Here is an 18,210-nt window from a genome sequence, read left to right as displayed (position 1 = left end):
GAGACAGACATGGCAGATAATAAAAAAGAACACCTGGCTCCAGCTGCGAGGGAGGGTGGTAGCGAGAGGCTGACGGGCAGGGGAGGTTCCTGTGGCTCTGGTATCAAAAACAAGAGTGAGGGTGAGAACAGCCTAGGCTGGGAATGCAGGAGGAGCAAGGGAGGCCCGTGGCTGCAGAGACTTTGTAGCCCAGATACAACAGCAGGAGCAGCATTTTTCCACTTCTTGGGACCCAGCTTTCTGAAAACCAGGTGGGTAGTCCTTGGATTAATGATTGCTCGTGAGGTTATTGCTACAAACTACTCTGTCCATCACCTCAGTCCAAGGAGACAGCTGAAACCCACCGCCAGTGAACCCAGAGACAGAAACCCCCACTGCATGGGTTTAGATCATTGAAGGCACTTTAAAGTCTTAAAAATGGCTCAAATTACCCACTCATCCGTGGAAGGATTTCAGTCTTGCGTTTAAAATTAGCAGTGACTTGAGACTGTAGTTAAGTCTGGCAAGAAAACGTGGCCGGTCTATGAGAAAAAGAGAGAGGTAAAAAGGGAAGTGACAAGCAGACTCATTCTCCGGCGCAGGATCTGGAGGTTTTTTACTTGATTTAAGTGGATTTAAAATAGAATCTCATGTTTAAAAAAGAACTGTGAGAAATTTAAATGGAACTGGAATTTATCTTTCTTGTATGTGTGCCTAGTTTATCACTTGGAAAATTGCTTAAAGGACAATGAACTGCGTGAAACAAAAAGCATTTGAAGGAGTGCCTCCTCCTCTTCCTCCTCCTCCCTCTTCTTCATCTGCTGTTCATGGAAACCTGGCTCACAACAGAAGGGAACAATTTGGAACAAAATCCTTTTCCCCCAAAATAATTCTCCTTTATTTTTTATTGCATAACATTTTTGTTTTTCCAACTATAAATAAAAAAACGATTAGAAAGAAGTTACAAAATAGCATTGAATGGACCAGAACAGCATAGAATTCCTCACGCACGGTAAATCATTTCCCATCTTCCTCTTCCTCCTCCTTGGCCGCGGCAGGGCCTCGCACTTGGCACCGTAGCTGTGGGGGCCACGTGTCAGTCGCTGATGGTCTCATTTTCAGAATCTACAAGAAAAAAATCCACATATGGATTTCACATCTAGGAAAACCCAAACCAAACCCAAAAGGGCCATGTGAGCTAGTGGACCTCAAGCGTGCGGGAGGCACTGCTGCCAGAGCACACTCCTAGTCCCACAGGAAGCAGGGACAGAGACAGAGCTTGTGCTCAGAGCTCAGGTGTGTCAACCACATCTTCTGGAGGCAGAAGCCCAGCACCTCTCAGGGCCCTCAGACCGGAGCTCCGACGCGCGTGGGGGAAGAGCCAGGCTCCCAGGAGGCAGAGATGGAAAGAGCCAGCAGACACAGCCAGCGCTGGGCTCCGTTTGCTGGGAGGAGGGAGATGGATGGGACGTGGTGTGCGGGTGTCACAGGAGGGTGGGGGTGCCAGGCCAGGTCGTGGCACTGGCTCCCCACGCCTGCAGGTTTGGCTCCCTCGTCTCACAGCAACGAGCCAAGCCTCAGATCCCAGGAACACGGGAAGAGATGGATGGTGGGCTGGAGGAGAGCTCCCCGCAGCGGGGCCACCACAGGGATGCTCTGGCCACCCTGGCAGGGAGGGGGGATGCACCCGCTGCACAGGAGCAGACCACGGGAAGGTGCTTAGACAGACATGGAGGGCACAGCAACCACAGGACCGGGGCAAAAGGCAAAGGAGGTGCCGAGAGCAGCGCATCGCTGAGGCAGCAGCACAGGGTGTCACCTCGTGTCCCCCCAGCCCACACCACACGGCCACAACACGCACTGGCTGGGCTGGGGACAGGCTGGGGGCCGTGCACCCCAGACAGACAGACAGGCAGACAGACGGACACATGCACGCTGCTGTGGAGGGGCAGCCACAGCCAGGTCTGATGGAGCCGACGGCCCCGGGAAGCGCTCGGAGCTCATGCAAGGAGTCCCTGGAGCAGCGGGGAGGCAGGGGACACTGGGGACACTGCCGGGCTCTGCCACAGCTGCTGCTGGGTCTCTGTGGCCTGGGCTTCATGTTCGTTAAACATAACCCAAACCTTCTCCCACCTGTATTCCCTGCTCTACCTGTTCACGGGAAGAATTGACTTCTAAGGTAAGGAAAAGCGTGTCTTGCTCATAATTCCTCCCCGAGCTTTTGATCATCAGTCCTGAAGATCTGCCTGGATCTACCCCAACACCTGCCCACTGTGGATAACCAGCATTTGGCATGGAGTTTCATCCAGGAAAACAAGACAAAATTAACTATCCCCAGGTAACTGGGAAAAAAACATCTGGCAGCAGCGGGTCAGCCACAACACCCAGAGCAGAGCCAGCTCCCCAGGCACCTGGCTCCTCAAACAAACCCCCACAGGTGCTCAGCTATGGGCAACCACCTCACTTCTTACTCTGTAGTCAGCCTGAGCTTTCCCAGTTACCCCAGAGTTTGTTCAGTGACAGCAGAACTGTGACCAAAGGCAGCCATAGCACACCCTGTTGCTGCTGCCTAATGGGGACAAAAATACCAGATTCAGTCCGTCTAGTCTGATAAACAAACTAGAAATGCTAAGAAAGTTTTTACTTTATTGGCGAAGCCATTGAAAAAAAAATACAAGAGTAAATACTTTTTGGGGCTATTTCATGTCAGACCCGAAGAATCCCCATTTGAAAAGAACTGGCAGCTGGCTATTCCTTTCTAAATCTCCTAAATTTTTACATAGTGTCAGGGCCCTAAATGCCTCAAAAAACTGCAACAGGCCCAGAGAAGTCCCCTGAAGAGTGCTGGAGAGGCTCTCATCATCCTCAGCTCTTCAAAAGCAACAATGCTATAGCTGGTGTTCAAGTGGTGCCTCAGTCATGAAAAGCAAAGTGTAGGGATGTGCTCCCTTCTGAGGGGAAAAAAAAAAACAACCTTAACTTTTCTCTCTGCCTTATGACTAAAACAATATGCTCAATATTCACCATATTCATCCAAGTGCTCCTCGCTCACCAGATTTGGAAAAACCAAGAGCTTCTCATAAGAATTTCACTGTTGTAACAGGTACTTCATCAAATCATAGGGCAGTGTCTATGAACAGCTTCTCCACAGTGACCAAGTGGGCCCTAAAGCTTCCTGAGGCTTTGTGTGTCAGACTGAAGGCTCAACCCATGCAGAGCCTAAACTCCTCGTGAGAAAATTATTTAAAGGGAGAAGTTTGATAATCAACTATAGATCCAGGCATGTGCAGCAACAGCCTTGATAGTGCACACTACCCCTGAGAAGGGAGCAGAGAGGATCACAGCATTCCCAACAGCAGCCACCTCCTGGTCTGAGCCTGACTCCCACCTGAATCAGGTGTTAAGTGATCTATGTGCTCACACAGCCACTGCTCACACAGCAGTGAAGTGCATCCAAACCCCTATTAGCAACAAATTCCTTCATCATGCAGAATTTGTAGCCTGACAGCTCCTAAAATAAAATCCATCTCATTACACTGCACTTGTGGAGCCCGGGAGCCGCGCGGTTGGGGCTGGAGCATCCCTGTCCTGCTGAATCTGCAGGGATCACTTCACAGTGTTGCCCCTGCTAAAAGCCAAGGACACACGAGTCACAGCACAGTTCCCATCAGATCAACAAACTGGTTCATTTCTGGGGTATACTGACGGGAAAATGACTGTCAGGGATAAAACAATAACAGAGATCAGCACATCAGACAACTCCACTGAAGCTGAGTCTGCCCAAGCACCAGCCAGGCACTGCCCAACACCACAAACCACTGAGGTGCTCCTCCAAGACTCAAGCCATGATAAATAACCATAGCCAGAAATCATGGTTTTGCCGTTTTATAAATTCAATCCCATATGAGACCTTAATCCACCCATGACAACAAGCGTGAGCTCCCTGTCGTACACTCAGTAGAGAGACCATGCCCACGCTGCCCCACAGTGTCACAGTGTCACCCCAAATCAGGACAGAGGAGGGCAGACGAAGAACTGGAGAAGCCAAGGAAACCTTACTGTACATGACACACAGTCAGAAACTGTTTCATGGGTGACTGTCTCCAAGCCAACACTTCCAACGCTATCCATGGAAAACTTCAGAGGAGCTAGCTGGCAGCAAGGCAGAACACAAGGCAAGGTTTTGCCATAATAGCTGATATCTGATGGTTAACATCCATCTCACTCCAAGAGCCTTGAACCTTTTCCCTCATTGCAGCAGGGGTGGTGGGAGAGTGGGGATGACAGGGAAAGCAATACTGACATCACATAAATTTCAGAAGGGAGACTTCCAGTTGCAACTCTCCAAAGCCAACTTCCAAGGCATGTGTGAGTACAGATGTTTTTTTCCTGCTCAAACACATGCAAACCAAACAAAACAGACACAGACCCACAAAACATCCACGGGGCTTCCCTGGAAAAAATTCTGCATGTTCCCAGACCTGACAGTAATGCACTAGGATCTTTAAAAAGGCTTGAAGAGCTACCATTGGCAAAGCCAAGTTAAACTAATGATTCAAAGTATTAGCGATTTCCTTCCACAAATACTGAGCAGCAAAACCTGCCCCTGGAGGAAGAAGCTCATTTCAGAAACCCTGTCTCTTAGCACCATGCTCCCAAGACAACTATCTCTGCAGGAGGACAGAGAATGCCACATCTCACCCCTTCAGTCCCTTGTCTTGTCCCCTGTAAATGTCAAGGATTTCAGAGAAAAGAAGAAGGCACGAATGGAACAGTGTAAAGACACCTATGGAGCAACAGTTAAGTAATCATAGAATCCCAGAACGGTTTGAATTGGAAGGGAAACTAAAGCCCATCTCATCCCACTCCCTGTCCTGGGCAGGGACACCTTCCACTATCCCAGGATGCTCCAAGCCCTGTCCAACCTGGTCTTGGACAATTCCAGGAATCGAGGGGCAGCCAGCTTCTCTGGAACTTCTTAAAGATTTCTTTTTCTTTTTAAAAGGAATTTAAAAAATATTCCCTCTTTAAAGTTGTGGAATAGAGACCAGAGTTAAACAAGCCAACAAACTGCAAGGGCCAGGGCTGCATCATTCTTTTGAGTGAAATCTGTGCCAGGGAGGTTGAATCCAGATTTTCAAAAGAGCTTTAAATCACTGCAGAGTTCCTCCCTGCCATCTCCAGTGCCTAGCTTTGCATCCCTGTGGCAGCTGAGCAGTGCCAGTGGCAGCAGCTCCTCTCCATGTCCAGTCTTACTCCAAGCAAGCTGGGAATGCAGTGGGAAAGCAGGATGTGGTCATGCATTAAGGTACTCCATCAAGACATAAGGCAATCAGAAAGCCAAATGAAAGGCACACAGACAAACTTCAACTACTTTCCCAGCTTCCCAAACCGAAAACTCCAAAACTTTCCCACTGATGGATGAGTGACTTTGGAGGTTAATCATTCTTTCAAGATTTGTATTAAGTTTCTGTAACTGAAAGACTGAAAATCAGGGGATCTGTGAGCTCCCTCATTGCAACCTGGTATTTAAAGCTGAGCATCCGTGTTGACTTCCCACATGTCCCTGCAGCACAGTGCTGGCCAGGAACGTCGGGTGATGGCAGAGCTACAGGACATGCAGGACTGGAGCCAGCAAGGCCAGGAATCCTTACCAGCAGGTTTGACCCATTTGCTGCATGTTGAAGCAATATTCAGTCAGGAATAAAATTAGTTCAGTTCTGGGATCTGTAGGGGATCTTTTTAGGTGCAGTTTTCCCACTCTGATGGGGCAACACGGACCCCTCAGTTCCATCTTACTCCTTGGCTAACCTTTTGCTCAAAAAGTTGCTCCATTTATTTAATCTCATGCCAATTGCTTAATTGCCACTGAGGTCAAAGCACCCTGCGACACAATCCTCATAACTGAGGGCAAAAAACCACATGGTTTGAAGTGAACAGCCAGAAGAGCTGCAGCCAAGAGGGCCATCAGGAAATTGAAGATCATGAGTACAACAATGCCAGCCAACAATGTTCTGAGCTCCTGCTTGGCTCCAGTGCAACAGGCAGAAGCACACAGGCAGGAGCACACCCTGGAAGCTGCACCCATGCCCTGCTCCCCAGCCAGCCCACCTCTCCCAGGAGCACAGCCATGCAACACAGCCACCGTGGGGCAGGCAGGCACCAGCATGGCCCAGAGACTTCCCAACCAACTCAGCACAGACAGTAAAGCCACACAGAGAGACAGAAGCAGGAGTGTCACACCTGCACATACTTCCCTTGTTTCTCCTGCAGCCTCACCCAATGACTGTGACCGCCAAGCGGGTGCTGGCAACAGGACCAAGCTTCCTCACACTTAAATTGGTGCCAGGATCCTTCAGAATGCCTTCCCTAGTGCTTTGCAGCTCAGGAGAGAGCTCACAGGTCTCTTTCCCACCTATCAAACTGAGCATCCTCACGAGCAGCACCAGCAGCCCCGAGAGAGCCAAGTGCTCAGAGGAACCAGCTGAGGCTGCAGCCCCTCTGCTCTGCAGAGCCCAGCCCCAGGAGCAGCCCCGGGCAGGGCTCAGTGCCCCCGAGGTGCCAGCACCCACCCTGGGCACTGCTGTGAGGAGTACCCAACAACTGCTGAAGGCACCACATCTGCTCCTGCTACACAACCCAGGGACAAGAATGAGTCTGGAAAACAAACGCAGAATTAACTGGAACAGCTGGAAATTGACACTGTTCTATGTTTTAGGAAAACACTGGGTTTTTCACACCATTTTCAAGCACAAAATGTTTATTTCTCTTTTTAATCTATACAATTCCTCGGGACTTTTAGTGCCACTGACTTTGTCAGTGTACAAGGGATGGACTGTACAGGCAATAGCGACATAAACTGTAGGATTCAGTGCAAGCCAAAGGGAACCCGGTGTGAGAACATATTTTTCCATGTTTGCTCATGAAGCATACAGACATGAATCTAAAAAACCCAAACAAATTAAAGATACATGGTACAGAGAACAGAAATCTCTTACTGCAGTAAGTATTTTGCCCAGGCAGAAGACTCTGCATAATTGTCTATAAAATTCAATTCCAACTGAATTGATGGAATAATATATTCAAAGGGTACAAACAAAGTAATTTAGACAGGTATAATGCTTGAAGGACAATAGAACTATACAATTCACAGCTTGGCAGCACAGGACATCTCTGCCCCTCAGCAGAGGGTTACAAAACGTGGTCGTGGGGCCTTTGGGTGTGGCCACACCCAGGTCCTGTGCCTGTTAACGCTGGCCCTACAGCTCAGGGAGGGAAGGAGACTTACCATGGCAAACCAGCTCTAGTGATTACCGTGTGCCTTTACACCGAGGTGCAGGTGGAGGCTCTATGCACAGTAAAATGGGCAAAAAACAACTCTGAACAGGAGAGGTGTGTCCGTGCCACCTGGAGCACAAACTCGGGTAAAAATAAAGATAAATAATTAAATAAATAAATGGGAAAAAAATCCCAACACAAGGCGGTGAGACTCCAAACCTAAAGTGTCAGACATGATAAAGAACAGCCTCACGTTTTTATTCTGTTCTGGCATGAACACAGCTGGCACACCAGGGCCCAGATGTGGCTGGAGCAGAGCCCAAAGGCACACACGGGGCTCACAGCCACCTGCAGATACCTTCTGCTATGATCAAGAGTTCCATTACTTGTCTTCACCTATGGAACATGCATGAGCTTGCGGTTTAACTAAATTATAAAAGTCCACATACAGAAAGGAAATGAAATCCAGTGTGCTGCTGATCCAGAGGAAAACACCATTTGCTGCCTGTTACAAAATAAAGTTGCCATCTACAATCACTTTACCACAGGCTGGGAAGGAGAACAGAGAGTGCTGCCTCTGAAGCTGTTCCCTGTCCTTGTATGCACCTTCCTTGGATCACCCTGTAAGTGCTCCTACATTACAATGTGCACTTCACTACTCCTTGTACAAACACCAACAATTTTACAATCAGTGCATCAAACAAACATGTCAAGGAAACCTCACATCACAATTCTTATTTCTAAAAGCTTCAGAAATGAAAATTCAACCCATGAGTAAAAACAAAAGCATTTACAGCAGAATAAAGCTGATGAGGAACATCAACAGTAAATGTGCGGTATCTTTGCAAATATAAAGGACTCCAACTCACAAGCAGATTGTAAATAAAATACACCTTCCAAATAATTGTATGTCTCTTTCCAGCTGGGACTGGAAAGCTGAGATTCAAGGCACTGAACTCCTGCAGGGTTAGTACAATTTGCTAATTACCAATTCAAGTACAATGATATTAAGGATTGCAAGTGTGAAACCGAACACAAGAACAAAGTGTCTTCAGCAATGGGACAGGAGCAGATATTGCCGTGACCACAGACGGTCTGTAGTGATGCCATGTCACAGTGATTGCTGACGCAGGGCATGGCTGTGCCCGGGGCCCCCCTCATCCCACGGCACGTACGGAGCAAACACTCCAAGCTGACGGAGTCAAAACTCCGGGTTCCAGGGCGGGCTCACCCGCGCCAGGGTCACCCCCGGCAGGGTCACCCCCGGCAGGGTCACCCCCGGCAGGGTCACCCGTGTCAGGGCCCTGCGTTAGGTCATGCGCAGCCGCGGGCCGGGCGGCCGGGCCGGGCGCTGCAGCGACACCGGGTACATCCGCAGGCAGGTCCGGCCCAGGGGGGAGAAGCGCACGACGCCGGGCGCTGGCACCAGCCCCGGCTGCGCCGCCAGGCCCGGCCAGGGCACTCCGTATACGGGTGAAGGGAACACGGCTCCGTAGTGACACACGGGCATCGCGCACGGCGTCGCCACGCCGGCCAGCGCGGGCCCTGGCACCGGCACCGGCACCGGCAGGGACGGCGCAGCTCCAGGAGCTAATCCCGTGGGCACGGGGCAAACCACTGGAACGGGGCACTTGCTCCCCCCCAGTCCTGTCCTTACCGAATTTACCTACAAAAAGAGAAACACAAGAAGTGTCGCTACAGGGCTCCCGCCATGGCAGCAGCAACCGGGCCCAGCGCCGGGCCCCAGACAGCAGCAGACACAAGTACAGGGGTGCCACAGGGTCCTCGGGGCTCTCTTTTGGGGTCATTTCTTTTGTCCTTTCATACTTTTGTTGTTGTTTGTTTTTGTTTTTTTTTTTTTTTTAAAAAGACAGGATATTTGGAAATTAAGAGAAAAGGCTTATATGAGGCAGAGGGTAAAGTTACCTCAATATAACCTCATTCTTTTAGAAGGCAGGAAGCATGATTAAACAAGTGAAAATGAACACCCTTGCATGTCCACAGGAACTCAAGTATCTGCTAACTTGTGCATAAAGGTAAATAAGCTTCACTAAACTTCACAAAAGTAAATAAACTTCAGAATTAACCCGAATCCTATGCTATTACAGCCAACCTCAAAAGAGCTTTAAAAATTCTAGCCCTTATTTCTGTACAAAATTGTTGCACCCAGCTGTGGGTGAGTGTAGCACGAGACCTGCTGTGGTGGCTCGGTGCCTGGCACCAATGCTGGCCATGCCAGGTGAGGCAAAGCCAGTGAGGACACAGCAGGGCTGCTCTGCCTCCTGGATGCTAAGAACATTTCCAGCCAGTTTGCTAAAATTCTATTAACATACACTTCAATTATTCAGCTTTTGCATATGAGGGCCAGAGAAAGAGCACTCGTCCCTCAATATGGCATGGCAGAGCTTCCCAAATTACTCCATCCTGCATGATGCCATGGGAACTGTTGCTACTCCGAACGTTTGCAGCATTTCATTACATTTTTCATGTCACAGAATTTACAGCTCCCTGCCAGGTTTGCCACCAGCTCATCACCTATTTGTGGCATAAGGAAAAAAAAGGGTGTTATTTAATTCTAGGAGTCTCCCATCAATGTGATAGTTCACATTCAATTGATAAAACTGGTATGAAGGTGACATTTCAGCAGAGAAAATGAATATACATTTATGGCTGCGTGGGATGCTTACTCCACGTTTCTGATTTTAATCTCTCTTCTCAATTAACAATAAAAATGGCAGCGTCCCCTGGGATGTCCAGCTGTGGGGCATTAGCCTCTGTTCCACAGGCAATTTTAGAAAAATACAGAACTATGTGATACTCTCCTTCGCTTCCCCATCTCCCTGAAACCCAAATCTGATGGTGAATCTTGAACTGAAAGAGATGCTTCAGATCATGAATTTAACACCAATAATGCAAAAAAACGTTATAAGAGCAAAATTAGCAGAAACAAAGAACAAGAAACAGAGGAACCAAGGATGTATTTTTAAGACCTGCAGACTTCTGTAAGCTGATACTAGATTCTTGTTTTAACATCCTCAAAATGGTTGTTTCCACCAAACTAAGCACCCGTGAGGAATGCCAACAGATGTTTGTGAAAATACTGCATTTTGGACAATGCTCTCAGGCATGTGTGGGACTGTTGGGTGCCCTGTGCAAGCCCAGGAGTTGGACTATACTAGTAAGAGATTATTCAGTGTCACTGAAAATGCAAGGTGACATTTTTGCCCTTAAAAAAATAATTTCAAAAAGCTTATTTTCAGCTCTTTTAAAGGACTAAGAAATGTGACTCACTCCAGCTCAGAAAATTTGCCTTCTCAGCTGAAATTCCTCAGTAAAGCAGTGGCTGCATTTAATGCTTCATATGTGTGACCAGAAAAAATTGTCATGCCCCAAACCCAACATTACACACACTCATATTAAACCTGACATTGCCATGATAAAAGACACATTAATGGTTTAAGTTTGCTTCCTCTACCTTCCTCCTATGCTTCAAGTGAGCTAAATACACATTTTAAGAGCCATGGCACCTGCCTCTTGCATCTTCCCCTGGGTAGAGGCCTCCTGGGTATGGCCTTTTTTAACCAGTTCTGATAACTCAACACTGACGGAAGCCCACACATCCCATCAATTCCTGCATGAAGGTGCCAACTGAAACATCAGAATTAACACAGGCCAGAAAAGCAGCCCCAAAGCTGTAGATTTCCCAGCTCCAGGAAAGCCATGAGACTGCAAGTCCCTTTGCTGGTCCTGTTCAAAGGGCAGCAGATGGACATTCAGGCAGTGAGGGACAAGGTGCGTGCGTTACGCTGCTGGGATCACGGCACAGCCCTGGCTCAGCATCTCAAGCCAGCCAGGGTGACGTAGGACGACAGCCAGGGAAGGCTCTGGGCTGCACAGTGCTGTGTCCATGGTCAGGGGTTCACTGAGCTGCCAGGGGTGACAGTCACCAGCGCAGCCATGAGCCCACCTGGGCTCCTGTCCCTCCTGTGCTGGCCAGCTTCAGCCCTCAGAGCACCCCCATGGCCTCCCCTGGACTCATTCCAAGTCCTCCCTGTGCTGAGGACCCCAGACCTGCAGGGAGTCCTGAGAGTGGGATCCCAGGAGAGCAGGGTGGCATGTATTATATGGGTAGGAAGGGAAGCTCTTCCCCTCTACATCTCCACTAGGCTCCTCTGCCAAAGCAATGAACTGAACCAAGAGAGAAGTGGCACCTTCACCTGCCACCCTCACACCTCTGCAGTGCCACCTCCTTACCTGCACCCACCCAACTCTCCCTGCACTGACAAACCTCTGCTTGGAGCACCTGTACAAGTCCCTGCAGGTACTAGCCACCAGCTCCTGCTTCCCCCACACCTACCTTCTCCTGACAGTTTTTCCTTTGCGGCTGTTTATTCCCCTTCCCCCAAATAATCACACAAACTCATTTAGAAAAAGAGAGTAATACATACATGGAGAACAACATGCTGGAAAACACTGGTAAAAATGAAAAAACCTCACAAGACAAAGACTAGGGAGGTTCATATACCCCAAATCTGTTCTTTGGACTTGTTTTAATTTTTCCTGTGCTCTACCAGGTAAACATCAAAGTGCCACCCCAGTGATACTCATGGCTCCAGTGCTGTTGAACTACACAGCCAAGCACTGGTGTGACTTACCAAAACCATAAATATGTCTGGTTTTATATCAGAACAGAGGAAAACAGGTAATTCTGCTGTGAAAGCTGACCATAACTATCACAATACATTTGAAAAGGCCGGACTTAGGTAAGTCTTCTTTTGCTGGCTACCCCATTAGCATCAGTGTTTTCCTTCTGTATGGACCAGCTACCGCTGAAATGAAGCTGAATCGCAGGGCAGAGTCAGAGCTGGCTGCCAACACAAGCAGGTAAGGATGCTAGTCCATCTCTTTTATCACTTCTGATCAGTTTGCTGAAACCCCAAAGTTTTAGGCACTCCTGAAGTGTGCATGTACGCTTTTCCAATTCCCTGGAAAACCATTCTGCTTCAGACCAAGGCAGTGTTGAATAGTTTCAAATACAGATTCATTTTTGATTATTTGCCCAATCCAACAGAGACAGAAGGCACAGTGAAGGGGTTATGGCTAGGTTTTGGCACCATGGCCATGCCTAGCCCAGCTGCTCCCAGAAGCACACCCAAGCCCATGAGTCAGGAAACACCAGCAGAGGTTCAGATGCTGCTGAGGGTGTCCAAGCCCCCAGCACACATCACCCAGTGACACAGACCTGTGTGTTCTCACAAACAACCTCACTATGCGCTGGGAATATGGTTCAGCTTTTTGGGGGTAGTATTTTTTTCTGTAAAACCCATGGAGCTACACACAGCCTGAAAAATAAAAACATTTTTGGCAAGCCCTTAATTCTCAGGCACCTCCAAATAATGTGCCTAAGTACACAATATTCAGTATTCTTTGCACAGAAGGCAGCTCACATTCCTAATCTTACTCCTTGACTAATGCTACCCAAAATTACCTGTAAAAATTATTATTTCATCATATCTTTACAAAGATCACAGAGAGAAATCACTCAGGCGGTTTGACCTCAGTTCTTTCTAATATTTTGTACTTCATTTTAAACTGCTGCTGCTGAGCATCTACCTGCATTTCCATACTTCATAAAACCATTTGAAAAGGAACATTTCAATGCTCCTATGATACAATTGGATGAAGGTTCCTCCCCTCCCCCCCCCCCCCCCCCCCAAAAAGGTCCCCCCCAGATTTCTAATATGATCAACCAGGATTTGCAGGCAAATGGACTGGTAACTTCCATAGAAACAAAGTAGAATATGAAGTTTTCCTTTGCATCCCAATTACATTATTTCTGTCTACACTTCTGATGGTAGAGGATGAAAACCACTCACTCTTATTAAACACACTACCAGTTTCTTTTCTATTTCCAGCCTTAAAGAGTGGCCTTCACTTAGTTAAAAATAATGTATTTTATTCACAGCAAACAATTTGCTGCTGGTGGTAGAAGGACTCTTGAGTAAAAAAAGAGGTAACTCAGGTAAATGAGCCTGCTGTCCCAGGAAAAAGAAGATTCCAAGTTGACCACACAACTGCCCTGCATACTTGTAACAGTGGGTGAACAGTAAGGAATTTTAAAGAAAAAATATTTTTCTACTTAAATGTATAGTTAATACTTTATGTTTTTGTGTTGTAATTTTTTTTCATTGTGGGACAACTCCCTTCACTCCCACTCCTGTATGAAACCTTTAAGGGAAGCATTTCTCTTTACAATAACTCCCAGAGATAAGGCAGAAGTAAAGATACAAATCATGCTGCCCCCAACCCCTCATTTCTGACCATCACAAGGGACTGTTCTTCCTAGAAAAGCAACAGCTTTCCCCAAAACTAAGCCCATGTGAGACAGCCCACCCTAACAGCTCTGTACTAGTTTGTACCAGTTAAAAAAAAAAAAAAAAAGCAAAGGCATAAGAATCACCTTGTTTACTACTTGTCCAGCCTTTATTTCCAACATAAAACCTTATTAGAACCTTCTCTGATGGGCTGGAAATCTGCTTAGTGCTCCTTATTATTCTCTTGCATTTTTGAAAAAAAAGAGGCGACAAAAGACAGTGCTGCCAGATGAACTGAAGAAGTACAGCCTGAATTTCAGATTCTCTCTTGGAAAGCTATTTTTTCCACCCTTTCTGTGATTTCCCAAGTTCTTTTTGTCTTTCCAGTTGACTCAGCTGCGATTCAGCACAGGTGTAACATCTCCCCATGGAGCTCATCCCTCCAACACTGACACACAAGTCACTTGTCCAGCTGTCCACAACAGGAGTCCTCTCACGCTGCTCCCTTCCTCCTCCTTTGGCCATTTCTCTCCTAGCACCATGCAGCCCTCTTCTCCCTCAACTTAAATTTCCCCTTTAGGGTCAGTTTCAGAGGGTACAAACAGCAGAATTATGCTGATCTCCCACACCAACCCTTGTCAAACTCTTCTATGTCATACCTGCCACCTGCAGCATTGTGTGCCATCTTCATGGCCAAAAACACTCAACAAAAACTACACCAGCAGTGTTTCCCATCTGCCCTTGCACCTCTGCTGCAGCCAGCACGGCCCTTACAATGATTTCATGCCCCAAACCACCCCAGGTCTCTCCCACCCCAGGACTCCAGCTAACAGCACTCTTCCACACAACAAGGAATGACACAAAATGAAGAGCAGGGAATCTCAACCTCTGCATGCTCTTGGCAAATCACCTCCAAAAAAACTTTTCAGCTCTGCTGATTCCCTGGAACAACTGCCATGGTTGAGAAAGACACTGAACCCTCTAAGATCCAGTGTACTGAGACAGGGACATTCCTGCTGCTCTCACAGTGACACACTACCTTCTCCACAGGCTTTGAGACAGACAAGCCAAAAACTGCAGGAGGTTAAATCAACCCTAAATTGATACTAACAGGTGATTTAAATAAGTAAAATAACCACTTGTTTCTCCACAGATACAGGTGGGCAAAACATCCACATCAAATAAGTCAAACTTCTGCAGCTGTCTCCAGGGAAAGACACCAAAATGCTGCAAAAAGCACATCACAAGAAAGTAAGAAGTGACTTAAAAAAATCTGTGCTCTCCCCACCACTTTATGGAAATCTTCAGTTTGGGTTTAACTAGCACCAACTTTGACTTATTTTATGAAAACTGTTAGGGTCTTAAGTAGACACTGCTTACTGCTGGCTAAAGCATTAGTGAGTATAAGGATTATTTACTCAGGAACCAGCAGGTACCAAAGCAGATGCACTGGTGGGGCTCCTGCTGTGGTGCATTTTACCTCACCAACAGCAACACAGCTACTGCTAAAGCATCTTTTCCTTCTACATCCCAAAAAGGCAGTGGTTTGCTACCCAGATCTAGTTCTCTTGCTTTTAGGGGATCACAAAATAGCTCCTCGCTGTTATTTTCCTCTATTCTGGCTCAATTTGCAGTCTTCCAAGAAAATGAACCCTGCAAAAACTACTAGTCAAAGAATCTCCACCTCTGAGAAGAAAGTGGTTTGGAAGGCCAGAACAGTGAACTGGGATTCTGGATGTGTGCTCGTTCCTTGCTGTGCTGCCTCTATATCAGCCCTCAGCAGCACTGAATGCAGACATGATGCACCTGCAATGGCTTTGTCTTGCTGCTGAGAACATCAAGGGACCAGCATGGGCTTTCCAATTCCCTACCTGTTGTAGGATACTTTGACAGCATTTCTGAGGATGGTATTGTCCAACAAGCAAGGGTCAGCACACCCCCAGCTGTCCCCTCTCCCAGCACTCCAATTCCACTCAAACAACGGCTCCCAACCATGGAGCCACCAGCCCCTATTCTGAGGAAGGTTAATATTAAACATCAAAAAGAAAACTTTAGTAATAGTTGAAACTGAAGTTGACTGAAAGACGGTAACGATAGAAATACTGCATGTATTGCTGTTAAGAAGCAGTTTGGAAGTTAAAAATATATATTTATATATTTCTGCCCATATATCCCTTAAGGTTATTCCAAAGGACAATTTTAAAAAAATTGATTTAGTACTGAATGAAAAGAGCTGGACACTTATAGGAAGCATTTATCTGGAGTATATTTAGTCTATGTCCTCCTCCACATCTGAGTCCTGCAAAGGCTGTCAGACACATAGCAAAAGGTATGTCCTTCAAGGAGGGCCACTTACTCCACATGTCTCACTCTGCGTTTGCATGGGGTTAGCCTTTGGCTCCATGTCTTGCCTTTTTTGGTTCTGCTTCAGTTGATTTAAAGAAGGTTTTGTCTGTGCAGCTCCAACAGTTTTGCTCGTCCACTGGTCCACCAGCTTGTGCAGGTCATCTGTGAACGTCCCTTTCTTGTTGTTACTGTTGTTGGCCTGAACCTGCAGCGTCGACTGCGGGAGGGGCTCAGGACATGTCACCAGGCTGTTGGTCGAGGATCCTGGAAAATCACACAGAGAGCTGAGATGGGGTCTCTGCCTCACCTCTGCAGCTCAAACCTCTTCTTACCTACTGCCACTCCAATGGTGGCTTTTAGGATTTCTAACCCTCCCCCTCCTAGCTGCAGAACACTTTTCCTTGAAGAAATGGTCCAAGTCCAATTGGTTTGCATTTTCTATCACATCATGTTACCTTGGCCACTAGGTAACTTGTGGGTGAAATTAGGGACAGGGAGTGAAGCCAGGAATGCAGCCCTGTAAAGCTGACATCCCATACAACATCTCCTCAGAGACCTACACGAGGAAGAGGGAGGTAGGATGTACTGCTAACGTTGCAAGCAATATGAAATGAATTTACCATTTATTTTACTTGCATAAGTTTACTGTCCTCCTGGAAAAAAAAAGTCATTGTCATAGAGGTTACAGGCAGGGCTCCTGCACCTCCAAGGCTCTAGGAGCCCACCATCTCTCCTGATGATGCCAGGCTATTTGCATATTTTAGGGAAAAAACACATCAGGAACAAGAAAGTATAGAAGAAAAAGGAGAGAGGATGTAGAGGGCAGGGCAACTGAGATAAAAATAGAGAACTTTTGGTATAGATAAAAGCAGCCTGGAAGCGTATTGGTAGAGATTTAATTTTCTATGTTCACTTCTTTCTAGAAGAACTAGTAAAAAAAAAAAAAAAAATTCTGTCCTTTTGCTGCTTAGTGACTGCAAGTCTGACACAGCAAGCTCAGCAGGGGACAGAAACTGAAGGAGCCTGAATCTAACCTATGCAGAAAATGTAATTTCTCAGCTAACATACTTGAGATAGCTAAAGATTGGAACTAAAGACCATCTCTCCAAGCAAAAAGTTCATAGAACTGTAGTAAAATTATTATATAAGCAAACATGAATAGTGTATTTTTCTCCGTTAAATCAGTTACCAGCCAATGAAACAGAGTACACTAGTTAGTCCTACAGTTATATAAAATACATTCATAACCTTTAAATGATCATGCATTCAACCTTCAACATCACTTCTAAATGAATACTGCTCAATTCCTTTTCCTTTACTTGGGGTAAAAGTGAGAAAAGCAAGGACTTTGAGAGGAAAGCTCTTCAATTGGTGTTTAATATTCCATGCAGCTCAAAGGGGCTGGGATGGTTTTACGCTATCAATTCCTCCAGCAGAGAACTGCAGTCATATAAAGGTGTGTATTTCAGAGACAGACACTGGACCCAGTTTCCTGGCCGCATGCGTGCACGGTCTCACACACAGAATACCACGACTCTCTTGCAGCATGCGAGATTCCCAAGACATCACAGCACATGCATTACTCTCAAAGTATCACAATTTATACAGTCTACTTTCATATAAGTGCATCAGCTCTAGTTATTAAACAACTAGCTTATAGTAAACAAAAAAAAAAAAAAAAAAAAAGCAAAGAACATCCCATGCCATGAAGGAAATACTGAGAAACAAAAATGGGATAGTTACTACTACTGTGATCTTTGCCTAGACATAGTCGTTTCAAGGTGGACCCTACAAGGTAAAACAATACAAGACACACAGAATTAGGTAAGACTAAACACAACAAATTGGATGGACAAGCTTCTGTACTTTTAAGCAATCAAAAAGTAGTTATTATGCAAGAAAGGACAGACAAAGTCAGCAGTTCAGGTGAGTAAAGGAAGCCTAAATAACTGGACAGCTCAAACCTTTCTTAATGTGCAGCCATTCAAAAGCTTTCAAAAGTACAGCATGCCAAAAGCAAGAGCTCGTGACTTAAAGATGCATTTGTTTGGGTTTTTTTGGTTGGTCAGTTTGTTTCTTTTTTTTTTTTTTTTCCCAAATTACCTTGGCTTCCTAATAGAAGGTTTTGATTTGTTTCCTATTAATGCAGGAAATGATGTCAATTTAGTTTGTGATTGGAGGCCAAAAATGCTTTCAGGAACAAGTCAAGCTAGTCTGGCTGCAAAGACAAACCATAAAACAACCTAAAAATCTTGTTTTACAAGTCCAAAAAGATACATTGTTCTGCAGGTCT

General features: G+C 46.4%; 1 protein-coding gene across 1 annotated transcript in view; it reads right to left on the bottom strand.

Moving 5' to 3' along the window:
* Positions 1-8,471: 8,471 nt before the first annotated feature.
* Positions 8,472-18,210, bottom strand: part of WNK2 (WNK lysine deficient protein kinase 2) — an 85,970-nt gene continuing 76,231 nt past the window's right edge. The window contains exons 26-28 of the mRNA XM_062500535.1: positions 17,661-17,705; positions 15,928-16,181; positions 8,472-8,923 (exon numbers count right to left, since the gene is read on the bottom strand). Of these exons, the coding sequence (XP_062356519.1) occupies positions 8,567-8,923; positions 15,928-16,181; positions 17,661-17,705 (656 nt within the window). The 3' untranslated portion in view covers positions 8,472-8,566. The remainder of the gene's footprint in view (positions 8,924-15,927; positions 16,182-17,660; positions 17,706-18,210) is intronic.

Source organism: Cinclus cinclus, chromosome 12, assembly GCF_963662255.1.
Source record: "Cinclus cinclus chromosome 12, bCinCin1.1, whole genome shotgun sequence".
Classification (NCBI taxonomy): domain Eukaryota; kingdom Metazoa; phylum Chordata; class Aves; order Passeriformes; family Cinclidae; genus Cinclus; species Cinclus cinclus.
This window is presented reverse-complemented; position numbering and strand designations above follow the sequence as displayed.